Source organism: Homarus americanus, unplaced genomic scaffold (assembly GCF_018991925.1).
Source record: "Homarus americanus isolate GMGI-L3 unplaced genomic scaffold, GMGI_Hamer_2.0 scaffold39722, whole genome shotgun sequence".
Taxonomy (NCBI): Eukaryota; Metazoa; Arthropoda; class Malacostraca; order Decapoda; family Nephropidae; genus Homarus; species Homarus americanus.
In genome coordinates this window covers 200001-223712 of record NW_024754262.1, presented here as the reverse complement: position 1 = coordinate 223712, position 23712 = coordinate 200001, and the positions used below count along the sequence as shown (strand labels likewise).

Below are 23712 nucleotides of genomic sequence, written 5' to 3'. Positions count from 1 at the left end.
ACAATTCTGACAAAAACATCTTCCAACACACAACGGCTTCAAGCTGCATGTGAAAAGCAAAAAGTAGGGCCTAATTGAAAACCAGAAAAAACTAGGCATATTGATATCATACAACCATGTAATGGAGATATCCACAGACTTTGCCAATAGTGTTTGTGGGCATTACAAAGAGGAAGACAATGAAATGATTTACAAGCAGAAGAACCAGACAACCTAGATAATGAACCAAAATCTACCAATTCATAGTGGTAATTTCAAGGCTATGCCAATTCCTTGACCAGCCACTTGTTACAATGGTACAGTAGCTATATTTACTTGTATATATAGCAGGAGTAACTATAACTATCAGCATAATTCCTCAGAAACATCTTTAACCCTAGAACAACAGGATTGTAAATACAAGTAGATGACGAGCACCTATTGTCCCTTACGACGGTGATCATCTATATAATCAAGATTTTTCCACACCATAACTTTTAAGTTTGACACCTGATTTTTGCTCGACTGATTTATTGTAACTTAGGCAACCTTTCCCTCCCCACGTCCCTCCCTCCATCAGTTGCGCTTTTTGTCATTGTAGAAGAAGTATCCGGCAATTCCAGTGATGTGTTGCACGGAAAGATCCCTCACTGCAATAGTAATGCCTTGACTCCCTAGAAAAATAATTGAAATATTATGGCAATCAGAGAGTGAGGGTGAAATTGAAGAACTGGTAGATTTGATGCGTAAATTTGGATATGATACCTCACGTGTGAGCCTCAGCAATAGTGACACCGACGAACTAATCAGCGAAGGAGAGGTACTCGGAGACTAGGAGGAAAGTAATGCGAAAAGGGAGTTAGAAGTGCTTCTCCACATATTACATGAGGTGTTCATGGTGCAGGAGACTTATGTAGTGGTGATGATTTGGATCACACTATCACTGTAGTGAAATGATGATACAACACCACCATGAATGAACTTTTGTTTGTTTTCACCCTTACCAAGTTAATATCATAAGCCCATAAACCTGTTCTTTATGATTACTTAAAGAAATACAACTGTGTGAGGACACCTGAGTTTGGGAAGTACTGTACATGGACAGGTAACACCAGTGATGTCACAACTCAAATCCACATTCCTCATAAGCTCAGCCCTATCAAGTCTCAGTTTCCATAATTATAATACAAAAAAAAACAAGAAAAAAAACATGATTACTGTATCTTGGTACCCTGTTTTATTTCTCATCAAAATAAATGATTTGTCTTATCAAAAATTTTCATTCCCCTGAAATGTCACAGAATGGGGAGGGGGGGGGGGGTTAGGGGGTCAGGAGAGGGATACCTTCTAACACAGTTAATAATTTTATTCTCTGGTAAATTTACTTATTATAAACAGTACAGTACGTATTGCATGTGATCTATTATTGAAGATGTTATATAATTCATGAGGAATTGTACACCACATGGGGCTGATCATATGAGAATATAATAATGAATCAATAATAAAACAGGTCCAAAGCTGGCTTACCTGGCAATGCCTCAATCCCTCCTACCTGGTCACATATGCAGAATTTTCCCTCCCATTGTAGCTATGTGGCTCTCTTTAGGCTTACAATGAATTTGATTACACCACCGTATTCAGTGAGCAAAAGTTGTCCTTTTCAAAAGAAAATATAATTTTACCAAATTTTTTACTCATTTTTCCCCACCAGAGCAAATAGTCTACATAAAAAGCTCCCATTGTGTAAGGGTTAAAAGATGAGCCAAGTACTTCCAGCTTTCAAAATATTTCACCATAGCTCTGTAGCAAAAATCAAAATGTACACTTCACCAAATTGATGCGTTTATCATAATCTGAATAACTCTTGGCATTTGGCCAGCTTTGTGTACTCTAATGAAGGGGGCTACATACATACATGAATCTCAAGTGACAGGGATGAAAAGGTTCGGTGGAAGCCTACTGGAAGGACAACAAGTGGATGGAAGTAAGTAGGAGTAGAAATAGGTGACATGGCTTAATACAGCATGCCTGATTGTTATAGGATTGTAGTAACAGACCAACAGCAGCATGACCAATGCAACAATACCCACACTGCCGCAGCTCAAACCCAGAACCTCAGTACGCCCCGGCCAGTAGATAAAGAAGAATGGTTAGTAGTAGAATTATTTGGTGACAGGTAAAGTTAGAAATTCAGACATTAGTAATGTTTAAGAAAGACAAGACACCATTGTGTCAAGCGGGTTATGGGAAAAGAAGTAATGTTGACAGGTGATGTTAGGTTGTATGAAGCAACTGGAGTAAACCAAATAGATATTAAGAGCCTTGCTTTGGAAGGAGAATACCCTAACACCGAAGCAACAGGGGTAAACCAAATAGATATTAGGGGTTTAGCTGTGGAAAAATATCATAATATATCAATTACAGTAAAAAAGAATATTTTACTGAAGTGAATGTAGTCTGGATTTGATACTCATTCTAACCACCATTTATAGAGCAGGAAAAAGGCATGAAAGTGAGAAGATAAAATCCACAACATTAATCAGCTTCTGAATAAGCTTTAAGCACTTATTTCAGCAATATGGTGTTTGGAATGAATTTTTGAAGATACATATGCTCTGAACTTCATATTTTACTAAGCTTTGTGTTGTATTTCTTTGTGAAGGAACATATACAAGTGACAAATTGCCCTCACCTAAAATCAGTCACCATCCTTGCTCGCAATTCTTTGGCCAGGTTATCTAATATTCTAGTCTGCTCAGTAGACAACCCACAACCAGAGAGCACAATTCTGTTCAGAAGGGGCTTCATTACTTCTGGTCGTTTCAAGGATGTGTCCACTGGAGTATCAAGAGCATTATTTAGTTCTGTAACTCCCACACACAGGGAAGCCAGGGACCTGTTTCAAGGAACAAATGTAATCTTTATATATAAAAGATATAAAATTGTAGAATTTGTTTTCTCGTGGTTCCCTGTTAGTGAAATTTAGTCAAGATTAGCATTCACAATGTATGATGTAGGTAAAGGAGTGGTGGATTGAAATAGATGCAATTTTAAATTCCTTGAAAAAGGAGTTATTAATGATGCCTAAATTACATGATCCTTATGATATACCCTTCTTTTCACTCCTCTCTCAACCAAAAGATTGATAATACTTGTACATTCAATTAACACTTCTAAATGTGAGGGAGAATTCTTATGGGCCATGTCAGATGTGAGCGGCATTGTTTTTAGTATAAGAAACAATGTCTGAGTTAAAGTCCATTCATTTGTGAGAGGCAGACAAAATGACTATGACCATGATATTATCAGTTATAAAGATGATTGTTGACAAGTAGAAACACCTGATGAGGCTAAAATAATAAAAAAATAATAATACGTAATAAAAACTTAAGACAACATGAGGTAAAAAGCAAAACAAAATAAAAAATCCTGCTAGATTTTTTCTGGTTACATGCCCTGCGTGAGAGAGAGGTGTTACTGGGGCACTGAGTATAGGTATAATTAAATATTTCTACATAGTAAGATCATAATACTGTACATAAAGTAGTATACTTGAAACATAGCAAGTAAAATTTTAAGCACAATGTAATAAAATCAAGCTAGTACATTAATTTTTTAAAAACAAAGAACATAAAAGGCCAAATCATTCCCAACCTGGGTGTACGGCCAAAGAGATTCCTCGCTGTATCACTGGCGCCCCATGATCTGAGAAGCTTGACCAACTCTACTTGACCTTGAGACACAGCATCATGAAGTGGATTCTCATTACTGCCTGCAGGTACATCTACTATTGCTCCATGTTGCAAAAGAAGTTCAGCAATCCCTTGAAAGCCATGGCTGCAAGCTTCATGCTATAAATATGAAATACAGTGGTCCCTCGGTTAATGAACAGTTCGATTAACGAAATTTCGGTTAACGAATTACCTCCCATAAGGATCTTCAATTCGGTTAACAAACAAAACTTCGATTAACGAAATCCTTACGACAAACACGTTTTGTTGTGAGCATCAGCTGATCGGCTGATGGGCTAGTCTGACAATTCAGTACAGTGGTCCCTCGGTTAACGAGCACAATCCGTTCTAGAAGGTTCCAGCTCACCGAAAATTGCCTAAACTCAACAAAAAAAGGTAGAAAAGTACACTTACTTTGAGGTGTGTATGTAGAAGGCTCCTGGGTGATGATGATGGGAACTAGAATAGGGGTGGAGGGAGAAGAGAAGGCATTGGGGTGGAAGAGAAGTCACCCCATGATGCCATTTCACACATAAAATTTTAGTTCTCTTGGTGTAATTCAAGATTATTTTCTTTAAATTAACACTGCACTGCATTATATATTGTCAACATGTAAAATAAATTTCAAAATGACCAATAATTTGCTTGCAAACACAGAAATAAAGCGTTTAGTTGAAGAGAGTCTCAAGCAAGATGTTACCTCCACTGAAAAGAAAGAGAGACTGGCACCTGTTTGGTGTGTTGACAGGCTGGATGGCGCGCATAAAACTACGTAGTTTCCTTACCTTCAATTATGTTCAATATTTGTTAAAATGACTAAAAAATTTAATATTAAAATTTTAAAATTATTGAATAGTATAAACTTCTTGATATTTACTAAAATGGTAAGGAATTTAAGCCCTAGAACCGATTACTGTATTGGCGGACTAATACTACAGCTGGTGGACCGCCAAATGCAAGCGAAAACATGTTGAGGTCGGCTCGTAAGAAACTCGTTAATCGAGGGATTGCTCGTTAACCGAAGTTAAGAATCTTATGGAAGGTAACTTGTTAACCGAGGCGCCTGTTAACCGAGGGACCACTGTAATCTGTTCTATGTTTACATTCGTTTCCAGTGGAGTAAATGTCAAGAAAATTGTGCTTTTTATTATTTGTGCATTTTTTATATTAAAATTATTGGTCATTCTAAAATTTAGCCATCCAAGCTCTGTCCTAAGGGCAAAGCTGTACTGTACATGTAATCAAAATAATGTACAAAATGATTCCTAAAATTTTTGTCTAGTGCAAACTATCGCATGTTTACATTCAAATTAATCACTATCTTATAAAAATTCCAGCAATGTAACTTCTATGACATTTTATAAGCAAAACACCAAAAACTCAATCTAAAGGACATAAATAAACAAAGAAATACTTCACTAGACCTTCGGCACCAACTGTCAAACATGTCACTGTCACCCCTCCTTCCCTTTCCCCCCCCTCCCAGCAAGGGTTTGGTGGTTATAGGCCTACAGTTTTATCTTATATAATATCACAGACTATAGTTAGGAGAACATAATTTGCATTGCTGGAACCCTTGCAAGACAGTGAATAATTTGAATATAAACATCATATATTTTGCACAAGAGATAAAAATTTTTGTACATAGTGTACTGAAGTACATTTTATAATGTAAAGTTTTTCAACTGTATTTTTGGGTAGATTTACATAAATTTCTTCATTTATTTCCATTCAATTACATGCACACACCACACTAAAAGAAACGTAAATGAAATAAATGACCTAAGTGCAAACCTGTACTGTACATGTACTAAATGATTACGATACCAAAATTGTTATGTCTAGTGCAAATTATAGCTTGTTTATATTCAAATTAATCACTATCTTACAAGAATCCCAGCAATGTAAATTATATTCTCCCAGGTCATTTCACTGGCATTTTAAAATGAGAGAAGCTTAGTCACTTAAGGACTGTTAAATAATCACACGAGCCCTTCGGCTCCAACTGTCAAACATATCCCCTCACCTCCTGCTCGCTCGCTCGCTCGCTCCCTCCCTCCCTCTCCCCCAGCCAGGGATTTAGGCTTACAGTTTTTATCTTGTATAATATCTCAGACTAAAGTTAGGAGAATATAATTTGCATTGCTGGAAACCTTGCAAGACAGCGAATAATTTGAATATATACGTCATACATTTTGCACAAGATATAAAAATTAATCACCTGTATCACGCACGCACGCACACACGCACACACACACAGTATTACCCCGCTTTACACGGTTTCACTTTCCGCGATTTCTCATTTATGCGGTACCTAGCCAGAACCGGACTTTCACTTTCTGCGGTGCATCTACTCATATACGCGGTGAAGTGTAATTTTTTTTTTTTATTTAGCTCATAAAATTCATAAAAATTACCCGGCCAGAATATAATTTACATTGCTGGAATTCTTACAATACGAAGATCATTTTGAATATAAACATCATGGATTTTGCAATAGACATACAAATTTTAGATCTTATGTAATAATTTGGTGTACACAAAGCAAATATTTTATCTTTTGTGCAAAATATATGAAGTTTACATTCAAAATATTCCCTGACCTGCAAAGAATCCAGAAATGTCAATTATATTATCCTAACTTTAGTCTGAGTTATTATTTATTACTAAAAATGTAAATATACTATTTTCTCCCAAAGCTTCTCTGGTAGGGAGGGACAGACCCAGCTAGGGCGGAGTATTTTGATTGACAGATAGTGTCCTTGAAGAATATTTCTTTGTTTATTTACTGAAGATATATATTTTAGCTCATAAAATTCACACACATTACCCGGCCAGAATATAATTTACATTGCTGAAATTCTTACAATATGGTGATCATTTTGAATATAAACATCATGAATTTTGCATTAGACATACAAATTTTAGATCTAATGTAATAATTTGGCGTACACAAAGCAAATATTTTATCTTGTGTGCAAAATATATGAAGTTTACATTCAAAATATTCCCTGACCTGCAAGGAATCCAGAAATGTCAATTATATTATCCTAACTTTAGTCTGAGGTATTATTTATTACTAAAAGTTAAAATCTAGTTTTTTCACCCAACATTTCTCTGGTAGGGAGGGAAGGTGGGGGGTGGGGGGGGAGGGTTGGGACCGACCGACCCGGCTGGCGTGAGTGTGAGGAGGAGGGGAGAGGCAAGTTGGGGTACTTTGATTGACAGATAGTGTCGTGAAGAATATTTTTTTTTTTTATTAACTGAAGATATTTGTTTTAGCTCATATAATTCATACAAATTACTCGACCAGAATATAATTTGCATTGCTGGAATTCTTACAATATGATGATCATTTTGAATATAAACATCATGGATTTTGCATTAGACATACAAATTTTAGATCTAATGTAATAATTTGCTTTACACAAAGCAAGTATTTTATCTTTTGTGCAAAATATATGAAGTTTACATTCAAAATATTCCCTGACCTGCAAGGAATCCACAAATGTCAATTATATTATCCTAACTTTAGTCTGAGGTATTATTTATTACTAAACGTTAAAATCTAGTGTTTCACCCAATCATTTCTCAGAGAGGTAGGGGCCAGTGAGCTGGGAAGAGAGGGGGGGGGGATTTGAGTCCATTATTTGAATGGACATTAACCTGGCGACTGTATTTCTCTTAAATATTAATTGTGTGAGCATACCATAATAAAATTTAGATGTTATTTTTACTACAACATCAATATTGTGTCAGAAAAAGCGGAGTTTGGGGGTCGGGCCAGTCTCTATTGGAATTAATCCCATATGTTCTGTTGTTCACTTTACGCGGTTTTCACTTTCCGCGGTACCCTGTGGGTTCAATTGACCGCGTAAATCGGGGTACTACTGTATATATATATAGATAGATAGATAGATTTAAGGGCAATTTAGGAGTGTTTCTGACTTTATGCATTTTTGGCTTACTTTGTATGTACTATTCTGTGAGCTGGAACCAATTACCAATTACCATTTTCGGAAATAATATAGGGTGGCTGGAATCGAAGGCAAATACCTATATTGTACTGTACTACCCAATCTTATGGACTGAAGCACATTCTGCAGTGCATTGTTGGAATAAGTAATAAAAAGTGATTCAAATGAGTCAGATTTGTTTTGTAGATTTCCACATCACAGAAACAGTGGCTTTAATTTTTTAAAAAGGTGTGCACAACTTTTACTATACAGTACTGTATAAGGATACAATTTTACCTTTATTATCCAACTCAGTTCTAATACAAAGCCAATAGTAATGTACAGTAAAAGAAAGACATACCGTATATCTCGGCCTATAAGGCAGCGGGGTGCATAAGACTGCCCCCAAATTCCATTTAAAAAGTAGCTTTTGAGCTCTATTCGCTGTATAAGTAGTCCTTTACCAACCATCCTTGGTTTTTTAAAATAAGGCCAATTCACTTCAAGTAATGTCATCAAATGTTACCCGCTGGTGTAATGTAAACACTAGTGACATCATTAGCGTCTGCTATTTACAGTAACTGAACTAATGTCTAATTTTGTAAATTTTTTTCCATTTACTTGAAATGGATTTACCGATTTATTTGTTTATTTATTTATTTATAATACTGTAACTATAAAACACACTGCAAGTATTTTCTTTAATTTACGCTTGCTTCGAGACGTGACGATCGGTGATGGGACTGTGTTCCACTGTTTATACAACAGCTACTACAGTAATCTAATTGTGGTGTTTCGTGGGTAGTAGAAAAAGATTACGTGCTGATAACCACAAGGAAAAAGAAGAAAACACGAAGTTCCCAAGCGCTTTCGTGTAATTCACATCTTCAGGGGTGAGTACAGACTAGAGAGAGAAATACAAATCAAGGTGTACAGTATATATACAGAGAAGGGTGAGACCAGGTCCACAATGGTCAGGTATTAGGTAATGACCCTACTAATCTTAAAATAGCACACAATGGTTGGTGGTCAGGTCAGATGGTCAGGTGACCTGGCCTTCTCACCTGGTCACAAATCTTCTTAATTACAAAATTGTCCAGCTTGTACATGCCGTTACTCAAATTCATGTTGAATGCTTCGGTATGTTTAATAAGACTAGATTCTATTATGTTCCTACTATCAATTGAATTACATGGTAATATTGAGGAGGCATTATCCCAGTCAATGCAATGCTTGTTATCCCTCAAGTGAACAAACAGAGCATTGGATTCCTGGCCTGTCCTAACACTGTATTTGTGTTGTTTAATTCTAGTTGCAAGATCTTTACCTGTCTGGCCTAAGTAAAACATATTACATTCCTTGCAAGGAACTTTATAAATGCAACCAATTGTGTTGTTGGGGGAGTTCTTGATTAACATTTGTTTAACAGTGCATGAGTTTTTAAATGCCACATTGACGTTCCAGGTTTTTAGTTGTGAAGGAATGTGTGAGAAATTTTTGTGAAATGGTAATATTAAGATATTCTTATGGTCATGGGTGGGCTTGGGATCAGTTCTATAAAAAGTTTTCTTAGTAATGTTTAGGCATTTGTCTATGAAAGATCTAGGGTATTTAAGGTTTGAGCCAATATATATATATATTTGTATTCCTCATCGATGAATTCCGGACTGCAAATTCTCAAGGCACGTAAAAACATTGTTGAAAATACTGACTGTTTGACTTTATTATGGTGGGCAGAATAATAATGAATGTATGAACACACATTAGTTGGTTTTCTATAAATACTGAACTTAAAAGTGTTACCTATTCTGTGTATCAGACAGTCTAGGAATGGCAATTTACAGTCTTGCTCTAATTCCACAGTGAATTTGATCGAGGGGGCTAAGTTGTTAAGTTGTGGCAGGAAAGCTTTTAGGTCCTCATTACATGGCCAGAGACATAATACATCATCAACATATCTAAACCAGACTGCTGAGGGTGGTAAAATATTACTTAATAGTTTCTTTTCAAAGAATTCCATATATAGGTTGCTTAATACAGGTGAGAGTGGATTATCCATTGCCATACCAAATTTTTGAGCATAATATTCCCCATTGAATTCGAATTTGCAATCCTTAATACATAGTTTGATGAGTTCGATGAAGTCGTCTTTCGAGACGGGCAGTGAAATGTCATCCAGGGAATCTATGAGGAACTCTAGTAAATCATCAACTGGGACCTTTGTAAAGAGTGATGTTACATCAAAGCTGACCAGTTTAAAATCATAATTAATGTGTAAGTTATTGAGTTTATCAACCAGATCCATATTATTCTTGATATTGGAGTTAGAAATGTTGCCAACTAGGGGATTTGGTAAAGAAACTAACCATTTAGATAGTTTATAAGGGATTGACCCAACTGAGCTAATGATGGGTCTTGCTGGGTTATTGGGCTTGTGGGTCTTGATTACACCGTACATGAATGGCAGTGGAGGGGACGTTGAAGTAAGATGTTTAATGAGAGTAGCTTTGCCTCTCAATAGGGACTTCAGTTTTTTGTTGAACTGGGTGTTGACAGTGTTGAGAGGATTATTTATGAGTTTAGAATATGTTGTAGTATCACATAAAAGGTCATTCATTTTAGAGATATAGTCATCTTTGTTTAAAATCACTCCTGTGTTGGCTTTATCTGCTTTAGTGACATGTAGATCCTTATTTTTCTTAAGGGCTTGGATTGCTTTGGTGAATCTTTCTGGACAGTTTGGAACACAAGGCTTGGACATAGATGCATACACAACACCTTTACACATGTTCACTTCTTCATTGTCAAATTACTGAATTTCTCCAAATTGCAAAATGCTCTGGCTATGTCAACACTGTCGACTCCCTTGTTAGAACCATCAAAACTTAAACCATACCCGAGGGCACACAAGGTATCATTGTCTAGTTGTTTAGAGGAGAGATTCACTACACAGTTGTTATTGGCATCCTTAGTCCAATCACTATTTCTAATAAGGAGTGCCAATTTGTGGTCTATCTTAGCTTGAAGATCAGAACGCTCATGTCTCAGGTTATCAAAACAGTAGTCCAACATGAACTTTTTCCAATAACTCGGTATGGTCACATTAAAAGCACGCTTTTTTGTCTTACAATACGGAAGGCTTCATCCACTTCAATTTTCTTTATTTCAAAACGTTTCTTAAGGATGATTTCTTGGAACTCATCAAAGGGGCGGTCAGACATCTTCAGGACACGTTGTGGGAGGATTGATCTACGCATAACTTTTTCACTGAGGCATGTCTGGAGAAATTTCAAACGTATTTTCAATTTGTGGGCCTTGATCATCGAAGAGGAGTATTCAGTAACAAAAGGAGACAGTCCAGGACAGCTTGTAGAGAGGATGAAGAAGTGGCACGTGGAATCCATTTATGCAAGTAAATCACAAATTGGCACTCCTTATTAGAAATAGTGATTGGACTAAGGATGCCAATAACAACTGTGTAGTGAATCTCTCCTCCAAACAACTAGACAATGATACCTTGTGTGCCCTCGGCTATGGTTTAAGTTTTGATGGTTCTAACAAGGGGGTCGACAGTGTTGACATAGCCAGAGCATTTTGCAATTTGGAGAAATTCAGTAATTTGACAAGTGAAGAAGTGAACATGTGTAAAGGTGTTGTGTATGCATCTATGTCCAAGCCTTGCATTACAAACTGTCCAGAAAGGTTCACCAAAGCAATCCAAGCCCTAAGAAAAATAAGGATCTACATGTCACTAAAGCAGATAAAGCCAACACAGTAGTGATTTTAAACAAAGATGACTATATCTCTAAAATGAATGACCTTTTATGTGATACTACAACATATTCTAAACTCATAAATAATCCTCTCAACACTGTCAACACCCAGTTCAACAAAAAACTGAAGTCCCTATTGAGAGGCAAAGCTACTCTCATTAAACATCTTACTTCAACGTCCCCTCCACTGCCATACATGTACGGTGTAATCAAGACCCACAAGCCCAATAACCCAGCAAGACCTATCATTAGCTCAGTTGGGTCAATCCCTTATAAACTATCTAAATGGTTAGTTTCTTTACTAAATCCCCTAGTTGGCAACATTTCTAACTTCAATATCAAGAATAATATGGATCTGGTTGATAAACTCAATAACTTACACATTAATTATGATTTTAAACTGGTCAGCTTTGATGTAACATCACTCTTTACAAAGGTCCCAGTTGATGATTTACTAGAGTTCCCCATAGATTCCCTGGATGATATTTCACTGCCCGTCTCGAAAGACGACTTCATCGAACTCATCAAACTATGTATTAAGGATTGCAAATTCGAATTCAATGGGGAATATTATGCTCAAACATTTGGTATGGCAATGGGTAATCCACTCTCACCTGTATTAAGCAACCTATATATGGAATTCTTTGAAAAGAAACTATTAAGTAATATTTTACCACCCTCAGCAGTCTGGTTTAGATATGTTGATGATGTATTATGTCTCTGGTCATGTAATGAGGACCTAAAAGCTTTCCTGCCACAACTTAACAACTTAGCCCCCTCGATCAAATTCACTGTGGAATTAGAGCAAGACTGTAAATTGCCATTCCTAGACTGTCTGATACACAGAATAGGTAACACTTTTAAGTTCAGTATTTATAGAAAACCAACTAATGTGTGCTCATACATTCATTATTATTCTGCCCACCATAATAAAGTCAAACAGACAGTATTTTCAACAATGTTTTTACGTGCCTTGAGAATTTGCAGTCCAGAATTCATCGATGAGGAATACAAATATATATATAATATTGGCTCAAACCTTAAATACCCTAGATCTTTCATATACAAATGCCTAAACATTATTAAGAAAACTTTTTATAGAACTGATCCCAAGCCCACCCATGACCATAAGAATATATTAATATTACCATTTCACAAAAATTTCTCACACATTCCTTCACAACTAAAATCCTGGAACGTCAATGTGGCATTTAAAAACTCATGCACTGTTAAACAAATGTTAATCAAGAACTCCCCCAACAACACAATTGGTTGCATTTATAAAGTTCCTTGCAAGGAATGTAATATGTTTTACTTAGGCCAGACAGGTAAAGATCTTGCAACTAGAATTAAACAACACAAATACAGTGTTAGGCCAGGCCAGGAATCCAATGCTCTGTTTGTTCATTTGAGGGATAACAAGCATTGCATTGACTGGGATAATGCCTCCTCAATATTACCATGTAATTCAATTGATAGTAGGAACATCATAGAATCTAGTCTTATTAAACATACCGAAGCATTCAACATGAATTTGAGTAACGGCATGTACAAGCTGGACAATTTTGTAATTAAGAAGATTTGTGACCAGGTGAGAAGGCCGGGTCACCTGACCATCTGACCTGACCACCAACCGTTGTGTGCTATTTAAAGATTAGTAGGGTCATTACCTAATACCTGACCATTGTGGACCTGGTCTCACCCTCCTCTGTATATATACACCTTGATTTGTATTTCTCTCTCTAGTCTGTACTCACCCCTGAAGATGTGAATTACACGAAAGCGCTTGGGAACTTCGTGTTTTCTTCTTTCCTTGTGGTTATCAGCATATATATATATATATATATATATATATATATATATATATATATATATATATATATATATATATATATATATATATATATATATATATATATATATATATATATACACAATATATATATATATATACATATATATATACAACAAAATATATGTACAAAAAATAAATGTTAAATGAATTATTTATGGTGCATTAGGGTACTGGTCACTTCAGACACAAAGACGGGCTATAAATAGCCTTCTTTATCTCCCCTCCATCTCACCCTGAGCCAGAGGGAAGGGTGGTGGTAAATAACATTTGTTTGCTTATTTTCCATTTACTTGAAATAGATTTACCGAATTATTTGTTTATTTATTTAAAAGTCATTTACTGAATATTCTATGTAAAAAATAAATTTTAAATTAATTACACCGGTCAACACAATTTTTCTGGCACAAGGTTTTTAAACGGATTTTAAGTAAATTTGGGGTCCAGAATCCAAATATGACTTTGGTTTTTGTCTATCACATCAGGTTTTTGAGATATACCATATTGCACTTTTGCTGGGAAACGTAAACTTTTGGATCAAAATTGACGGTTTAAACATGTATACATAAATTTTTTCAGCATTATAATTTGTATTTTTCTATAACCAAAAATTGTTAATATCAAATTGGAAAGTTAATGCACATATAATATTCAAATGTAACATTGAAGGGTGAAAAAAAAAAATTAATGTACGGTAGAAATAGTGCAAGTATTAAGATCAAGTTACAGTTATATAAACTTCCTCTTTTTGGCCGATCTCTTATGTACAGCTTCTGGAATGTCTCTCATCAAACTCCAGCAGTAGTCCGCCATCATGTTCGAGTCCCATCGACCTTGGTAACGTTCTTCCATTACTTTAATGTCTTGATGAAAGCGCTCCCCTTGCTCCTCGCTCACTTCTCCCAGATTTTCTGGAAACTCGTCCAAGTGACTGTGTAAGTAGTGAACCTTGATACTCATTCTGCATCCAAGTGCTTGTAAACTTAAGAGCAGCTCTTCCACAATTTCTTGATAGTTGTCCGCTTTCTTGTTCCCTAAGAAGTTCCGCACCACATTAGAGAAAGCATTACAAGTTCTTGCCTGTGCCTCAGTCATTGTTGCAAGGAAGTGTGGGTCTCTGAGTAGTGTTCTTATTTGAGGTCCATCAAAAATCCCTGCCTTTTTCTTCTCGTCGCTAAGACTTGGAAAGGTTGAGCATATATATCTGAAACACTCTCCACTATGATCAAGAGCCTTGATGAATTGCTTCATGATACCAAGTTTTATGTGCAGAGGAGGAAGGACAATGTTTTTCCTGTCAACCAGAGGATCGTTAATGATATTCTTGTCACCAGGCGTCAAACTATGTCTTGGTGGCCAATTCTTTTTCACCCAATGGTCTGCTGTAGCCCTGCTGTCCCAGTAGCACAGAAAACAGGGGTATTTTGTGTACCCTCCTTGCTGGCCCAATAGAAAGTTTACCATTTTCAAGTCCACACAAATTAACCATTCATGAGCATTGTATTGCAACCTCTCTAGAACAGTCTTAATGTTTTCATACTCTTCTTTAATTTGTACAGAATGTCCGATTGGAATTGAACCATACTTGTTTCCGTTATGAAGAAGAACACATTTCAAGCTCCTTTTAGAACTGTCAATAAAAAGTCTCCAATCCTTACTATCATATGCTGGTAGTCCCATGGAGAGAAGAAGTCCTTCTACATCATTACAAAAAACAAGCTGGTCATATGAATGAAAGTACTTCCGCAGTTGCTCTTCTCTGTTGCGATAAAAGGAGACACTCGTGCCAGGTTTTAAGAGTCGTTTCTCTTGAAGCCTGGAAGCTAACAATTCAGCAGACTGTTTTGGCAAATTTAGATCTCTGACCAGATCATTCAATTCTGACTGAGTAAACAACGTTGGCTTTTCACAATCTTCACCATATGGCTTGAAAAGATCAGTCTCTTCATCTTCATCAGTAGAAACAGGTGAATTCCGGTCTATATCCTCAATCTCTGGTAGCTCAGTAAATTCTGGCACGTTACGTGATGGAGCAAATCTGAGATCAGATTTGGATTCAGCACCTTAAAGTTAGTAAAAAACAGTTAAAAGGTTTCATGCCAGAAAAAAAAATATTTTTTTTGTAGACCAGTGTTATTTATAGGAGATAAGTATTATGATCAGTAAATATATGGTATTACTGGCCACTTCAGACACAAAGATGGGATAAAAATAGCCCATCTCCCCCTCTTCTTACAGCTGCCAATGGGAAGCGTCTTGGTAATTAAATTTGATGTTTATTTTCATTGTTTGTCTAATTTATCATGTATCAAAGTAATATTACTAAAAATTTTGTAGGTAGTAGGCAGCTACCAAACAGGGAGGTACTACCGCCTGGGAAGATATTGTAAGCATAATGTGTTGTCTAATGGTAGACCCTGCTGCCATATGGCATCATGAAAATTGTGACCAAGTCCCAGGTTCAGCGCTGACCTGACTTTCTGCCTCATTTACACACAATTGCAGTTTGAATTGTTCCTCTAACTTTGACAACACAACATACATACAGTATATTATTTCTCACTTTTGATCTTTTTTTTACTTTTTGTATTTATTTATGGTTAGTTACTTTAAATAAGGCCAATTCACTTCAAGTAATGGCATCAAATGTTACCAGCTGGTGTAGTGTAAACACTAGTGACGTCACTTAAGCGTCTGTATTTAACTGTCGGTAGTTTCAAGAATTAATGCAGTCATTTACTGAATATTCCTTGTAAAAAAATAAATTTTAAATTAATTATTTATAGGAGATAAGTATTATTATCAGTAAATATACCGATATGCATTACTGACCACCTCCACGGCTAAAAATAGCCCAATCTCGCGGTCACTTTCCCTTTCTTGTCTCCTCACTGGCAAATGGGGGGGGCGTGGGGAGGGGTGTGTGATGATAGCTGTGTTTATTACAGGGGTATATTGTTCTTTTACGGTATGTTAGACAGGTTTATAATACATTTTTATTATTTTAATATACCGGTAATCTTAATTTGAATCCAGCTTGCCAAACGTAAGTTTCAGTATAAAATAATTAGTGGTAGGACCTTGTGAGTGGCTTACGATGTTTCCATCACCACTCTTGACACACTAAACCACAATATTTAAGAGGTAAGAATTTTATACCTGGTGATTAAGACGACCCCCTAACTTTGGGCAGATATTTTTAATGTTCAAATTCCGTCTTATAAGCCGAGATATACGGTATATAATTTTGTAACTTCTGTATAGTAAAACACTTAATCTTTTGTTTTGCATTTGTACAGGTACACTTACTGTACAGTAATAAGACAAATGTAATGATATCGTACATAAATAAAATCCGAGTCACTTAAATTTATTCATTCCTAACAATTAATTACAAATTTTATAATCACACCAAAATACAAACTCCAGCATTTTCCCATATTCAGGCTTCATACCTGCCAAAGGATAAACACGACTTTTCCATCATGTTTGAAAAAAAACCTCAATTGTACTGGAATACAGTAAAACTATTTTAGCACTACAGTAGAACGTCGATATAACACGTGATACGTCCCAAGAGAGGTCGCTTTAAACTGAATTCGCACTAAATCGAAGTGTTGTTTCAATGGAATAATTTAGTTTGGTACTTGAGAGAAACACAAAATACTAAAAAGACTGAGAGTCCCTTCTCCTAGAATAAACAAAACATTGTTTTTTGTAGTATTATGTTGAAACAAACACTCATAAATCAACACAGCTAAAATTATGGGATGTGAAATGGTCTGTTTACTAGCCATCAGCTGATGGGAAGATTGTGGGGGGGGCGGGGTGAGGTGATATGTTTGACAGTTGATGCCAAGGTCTAGTGCTTATATATTTATCTGTCCTTAAGGGTGCCTTTAAGTTTTCTCATATAAAATGTCACTGAATTGACATGTTTTAATTATACAATTGTCCTTTAGATTGAGTTTTGTTATAATGTCACAGAAGTGACCGGAGAATTTAATTTACACTGCTGGAATTCTTATAAGATAGTGAATAATTTGAATATAATCAGGCTATAGTTTGCACTAGACAAAAATTTTAGTACCCAGTAATCATTTAGTACATTATTTTGGGTACAAGTACAGTACAGATTTGCCCTTAGGACAGTGTAGCGTGCCCAGAGTAACATTAGGCGCGAATTTTAAAATATAATGCGCCAGATTGACTCACACAAATTAAGAAAGATTCGCTTTGAATTAAATCATTGTCCTTAATTGTGGGTGTCGCTTTAAATCAATAATCTTAAATTGAATCACTTTAAATCGACATTCTACTGTACTGCAATAGTCATTTGAAAATTGCACCTACTGTACTTGTTTTTCTTTCTTTTTTTTGGGGGGGGGGGGACATAATTCAGGCATTAAAGGATTAAATATGTTAGGACTGTAAAATATAATCAGGGATTAACCTTTTTGCCGGCCGCTTGTGCACTCCAAATCTCGCCTGTAGACCAGCCGATGATGCAAATTGTGTCATCAAAAATGCATTGATTTTTCTTTAATCTATTTTTTCATTTACCATTTATGAATAAAATTATGCAAATCTCTTCTTCTTTTTTATTGAGTTACAAAGTTAAACAATCTGACTAAGTGGTGAAAGAACAAAATAGTTGTACAAATGATATGGGATAGCTGAAAATGAGTGTGGAATGATAATATCTTATGTGCCAGTGTGGCTTATGGTCATGGGAGACATCACACTGCAAACGGTCTGCTTAGTAACGCAAATAGAGTCATCGGCCGATGAAAAGGCTAACATCCTCAGGACCGTATATAAGAGTACTTACCAAGGGGGTCCATCCTGCATTGTCTTTTGTATTTGGGTTTGCTCCTTCTCCCAGTAGATGAAGCACTCTCTCATTTTCTCCCTGTTGGCAAATAGTTTGGATTTTTTTTAGGATCTCTCTCTCTCTCTCTCTCTCTATAATAACAAATTCAGTGAGGTTGATGAGTCAGAAGACCGAGTCAATAACAGTTTCCCAATCCAGTATGTGTGTGTGTGTGTGTGTGTGTGTGTGTGTGTGTGTGTGTGTGTGTGTGTGTGTGTGTGTGCGTGTGTGTGTGTGTTTTTTACAGCCAAAAATTTGGGAAATTGTGGTCAGCTGTTATAGAAAAAAATCTTACATCATAAGACAATCCTTTTAAATATATATATATATATATATATATATATATATATATATATATAAATAGGGTATGCTAGTAACGAATCTTACTGTCCCAGAACCTCGCTCAAGTTATAGCATCTGTCATATAGGATTAATCCGTTCTAGGCCCCCAAATACAACCACTTAACACTGAAAAAATTCTGTGGAAAATGTAAAAAATACGGTACTTTATCTTACCTTAGTGTTATTCAGCATGCAGGTACCCCTAAACACTGGCACATCACTATCAACTTCCACTGGGAGTCTTGGCTTTAAGGTCCTCAAACAATTGTTTAGCCTTCTCACAAATTATAGCTTCACTAATGTTACCACCTGCCATTTCTTTCTCCTTTATCCACACTAAGAGTAAATTTTCCATCTCTTCAATCACATTACACTTTGCTTTGCTAAGTCTAAAGATTCCTTTAGCCACTTGCACAGTTTTTAACTCCTCTTTATTCTTCAAAATCGTACATATAGTCGATTTAGCCATCCCATATTCATCACTAAGTTTCGCAATGCTTCTTCCATTCTCACGTTTCTTTACAATTTCTTTCTAAGTTTCAAGGGTTATTAGCTTTCTCACTCGCTTTGGACGACTCATTGTTACAATTGTATACTTGTATAACAAAATAGTTATACAAATAACGCGAATTTCCACATCAAAAGACGAAATTTCAACAATAACAGTGGTGCACTGGCTACACAATGAGACAAAGATGGCGCCTGACGCTCTTGTTGTGGGTCGCTGTACAACAATATTCATGCGCCAGACGAAATAGTCCCGTATTCATCCGCGTTCGTTGTAGGAGTTGCGTTCGTTATAGCATTCTCAATTTTATAGGCAAAACCGTTCGTTATAGGAATATTCGTAGTAGGATCCGTTCGTTATAGCATACCCCACTGTATATATATATATATATATATATATATATATATATATATATATATATATATATATATATATATATATATATATATACATATATATATATATATATATATATGTATATATATGTTATATGTTATTATATATATATATATAAGTATATACATATATATATATATACATATATATATATATATACATATATATGATACATACACATACATACATACATATTATTATTATTATTATATATATATGAGCATATATACATGTATATATATATATATATATATATATATATATATATATATATATATATATATATATATATATATATATATATATATATATATATATATATATATAATATTCAGAAATTTCAGAGTAATTTCAAATGCCCCGCCATTAGCGATACTGAGCGTTCAAGGTCATCTGAGGGGAGAGAGCGCTGCCTGCTCATAGCGAGAGATTGCGGAACTAGGCCTATATGATATTAAATGTAATTTACCGAATTAATAATGATGCGATTCATGAAGTAAGGGACTATTATTGAATTTGAAATTATTATAGATTGTTTATCAGTCTGAATAATGTTACGGGTGTCCCAAGGAGTTATTAGTTAGGCGGAAAATATGTCACGTAGGCCTAAGCTAACGCCTTGAGAGGACGCGACGCTGGCTGGCCCTCAGTCGCGGGGAGGATTCATACAAAACAAGACGTCCCTGCGCGTCCGTCACAGAAATAGTCACGTGGCCTAGTCACCTGTGTTGCGCTATTGCCGTATAACAAGTAAGTCTCATGCGATCTCAGACAGGGTTAGATAGGGCAGTGGTAAAGTAAACTAGAGCTAACAGTGAGTTCATTTCAGGGTTTCCGTCAGAACCCACTTGACTGGAGTTGACTGGAGTTGACCGGAGTTGACTGAGTGAGATTGACTGCCGTTTGAGACTGCCGTTGATGATTGAGGGTGGCGATTGTCGCCATTGGACCGATCAGTGTAGGCCTGTCACTGTTTAGCGGGGTAGCAAAGGATCTCTTGAGTGAACGAGTGCTTCCGACAACTAAAACGACGGGACCAGCATCCACAGTGGGTGATCAGTTCTTACCACTCGGGTGCACAACACCACATGTCCCGAGCAGCTTAGTGAAACCCTCTTGCTAACGGGAAGCTAAAGTTTCTCTCAACTGTACAAGGTCTGATTGGCTCACTCCCTTCCGCTTTATCGACGCACTGGGAGTACACTGAGGCTATCTGAGTAAACTAATGGTCACACACTGAGACCGTGAGTCTAGGTCTCTAGGAGATACCTAGAGGAACATCTTCCCTCCCTTATTACAGGTGTAGTTAACACCATTCCTCAGACTGATATTATCTTGACGTGTGTAGCTTAATAGTCCTAAATAATTTTGATATTATTGTTTTTTAATGTTTGTGCCATTAAGTGGAACCAGAGTGATACTGTGATTTGATTCTTTTAATGCATCTAATTGTTCTTCATAATTCTGATCTCAGGTATAACCTTGTTCCCCAGAGTAGTGGTTAAGTTAGGTTAGGAAGTGTGCATCTGTTGGGGTGCTATTATTTTGTTGAAAGCCCTTAAGGCCTATTCATTGTAGAGTATTTAATTTCTTATTTTTTATTACCATTTCCTCAGTGACTGATATTATTTTGTTGAAAGCCCTTAAGGCCTATTCATTGTAGAATATTTAATTTCTTATTTTTTAATACCATTTCCTAAGTGACTGATATCATTTTGTGAAAGCCCTTAAGGCCTGTTTCATGTGTGCAAGCAACATTTCTTAATACTTCAAATTTATTGTTGCCTGTGTTTCTAATAATTTCTATATCATGTATAACTTTTATTCCCCAGAGTAGTGTGTTAAGTTTAAGTTAAGAGGGGCGCATATTGGTGTACTATTATTTGATTGTGTTTGTAGTGTTGGAGGGAATATAAGTGTCTAAATTTTACAGTGTGTCTCATTCATCCCAGTCACAGACGCTATCTTTCCACGGGTCACGGACAATTCATTTTGTTTAGTAGATTTAAGTGTTCTTGTGCTGGTTCGGGATTTTTCTCAAAGGGGCGCTTCCACTGCCATTACCATCTATTAATTTTTAATAAACCCCAAGTCAAGTGAGAAATTAAAGTCCAGTAAATTTTATATATATATATATATATATATATATATATATATATATATATATATATGTATGTATGTATGTATGTATGTATGTATGTATGTATGTATGTATGTATGTATGTATGTATGTATGTATGTATGTATGTATGTATGTATGTATATATATATATATATGTATATATATATATATATATATATATATATATATATATATATATATATATATATATATATATATGTATGTATGTATGTATGTATATATATATATATATATATATATATATATATATATATATATATATATATATATATATATATATATATATATATATATATACACACACACACACACACAATCAACACCTCAACCCACCAGGATTCAAACCCACGGCCCACGACTGTAACCGGGGAACGCTACCACTGGACCACCAAGATACTAAAAGCAGTCCTAGACTCTGTTATATTTCACACAAAGCCTGTTCAACGAGCTTATGGCGCCGTGAACCTCTAATGGGGACTACCCGTATCACGTAGGTGGCCAGAGTAACGTTTTACCAAATCCGGCTTCGAAACACGAGGATCCATATATATTTCATTAACCCAATAAAGCACGCGGACTTCTACGTACAATCAACACCTCAACCCGCCAGGATTCGAACCCACGGGTTGAGGTGTTGATTGTATGTAGAAGTCCGCGTGCTTTATTGGGCTAATGAAGAAAAAAAAAAAAACCCATCCACACACGATAGATATAAGAACAGCACCATCCCATCTATTGTTAAAATAATAAACAACTCCTGATTTATGTACTGTACAGCCCTGTAAATGTATTCAATGCATATTATGTCTAAATCAAATGTAAGTCTGTATATTTTCAGCCACCGGCTGCAACTCTATTAATAAACCGTTTATTATTATTTTATTGACACACACACACACACACACGAGCCCAAGTCAACCAGCCCACAATCCTTAAATCAGTTACAACCTATTGCAATCACCCCAATACCCAGCCTAATCTGTGAAAGTTTTGTGTTCGACTGGGCTTATGCTGATATTGCAGGAGTCGTAGACCCTCAGCAATTTAGCGATATGAAAACTTCCTCCACCACTCACTGTCTTGTCAGCTTTCTCGATTACATATACCGCCATCTCGAGAAACGAAAAACGTCTGTAGCTGTCGCCTTCATTGATTTCACTAAAGCATTCGACCAAGTCGACCACAATATAATCATCAACAAAGTTATTGACCTCGGGCTTCGGAGAAGTCTTATACCATGGCTTACAGACTTCCTCAGTGACCGACGCCAAGCTGTACGCTTCCGAGGGGCTGTCTCCACCTTTCAGTCACTCACCTGTGGCGTCCCCCAAGGCACCAAGATGGGACCACTCTGCTTCCTTATGCTCATCAATGATGCCCTAAGAGAAACCCCCGCTCGCTGAAAATATGTCGACGACTCCACCATTGGGATCAGCGTCAACAATTTTGCTCCCGACTATACCGCCCTTCAGGATTTATTTAACAGTCTCCAAAACTGGGCCACCAACAACCATGTCACCATCAACCATACCAAGACCATTGTTATGCACATCAACCTCTCCTCCGACATTGTCCCACCTCCTTCCATTACTTTAGGTCCGAACACACTCCAGGTTGTAGATTCCAGGAAGCTCCTCGGCGTCACCATAGACAACAAACTAAAATGGAAACCACACGTCTGTGAAGTTGTCAAATCCTCCAGTTTCCGTCTCCACCTCCTCCGCCGACTCAAGTCCCTCGGAGTTCCTGCACCCGAGCTCCTCAGTGTTTACACAACATTCATACTTCCCAAGCTCACCTATGCCTCCCCTACCTGGTCTTCCTCCCAAATGCCACACAACGTAAACACCTAGAAAAAGTGCAAAAGAGGGCATGCAAGATTATTCTCTCCCCTTCCTACTCCACATATCAAGAAGCGCTCAACACACTGACCCTTTCGACTCTCACTGACCATCACCACGAACCTCATCTGCAAATTTGGTAAGAAGCTTCTACACCATCCTCGACACCGGCTCCTACTACCACCTGAGATCCCTAGCCCGAGAATTGCTGTTCGACACCACAACCGCATCCAGCCCATACGTGCACGAACTGATCGCTATAAGAACAGCCCAGTCCTAACCATTGTAAAAATTATCAATAACTTGTAATAAACC

At 36.5% G+C, this 23712-nt stretch overlaps 1 protein-coding gene across 2 annotated transcripts in view; it reads right to left on the bottom strand.

Moving 5' to 3' along the window:
* Positions 1-23712, bottom strand: part of LOC121855745 (BRCA1-associated RING domain protein 1-like) — a 43189-nt gene that overhangs the window by 6790 nt on the left and 12687 nt on the right. For both annotated transcript variants that reach the window (XM_042350852.1, XM_042350851.1), the window contains 3 exons: positions 18126-18206; positions 3637-3833; positions 2675-2878 (listed from right to left, as the gene is read on the bottom strand). In XM_042350852.1, coding sequence (XP_042206786.1) covers positions 2675-2878; positions 3637-3833; positions 18126-18206 — 482 coding nt within the window. The remainder of the gene's footprint in view (positions 1-2674; positions 2879-3636; positions 3834-18125; positions 18207-23712) is intronic.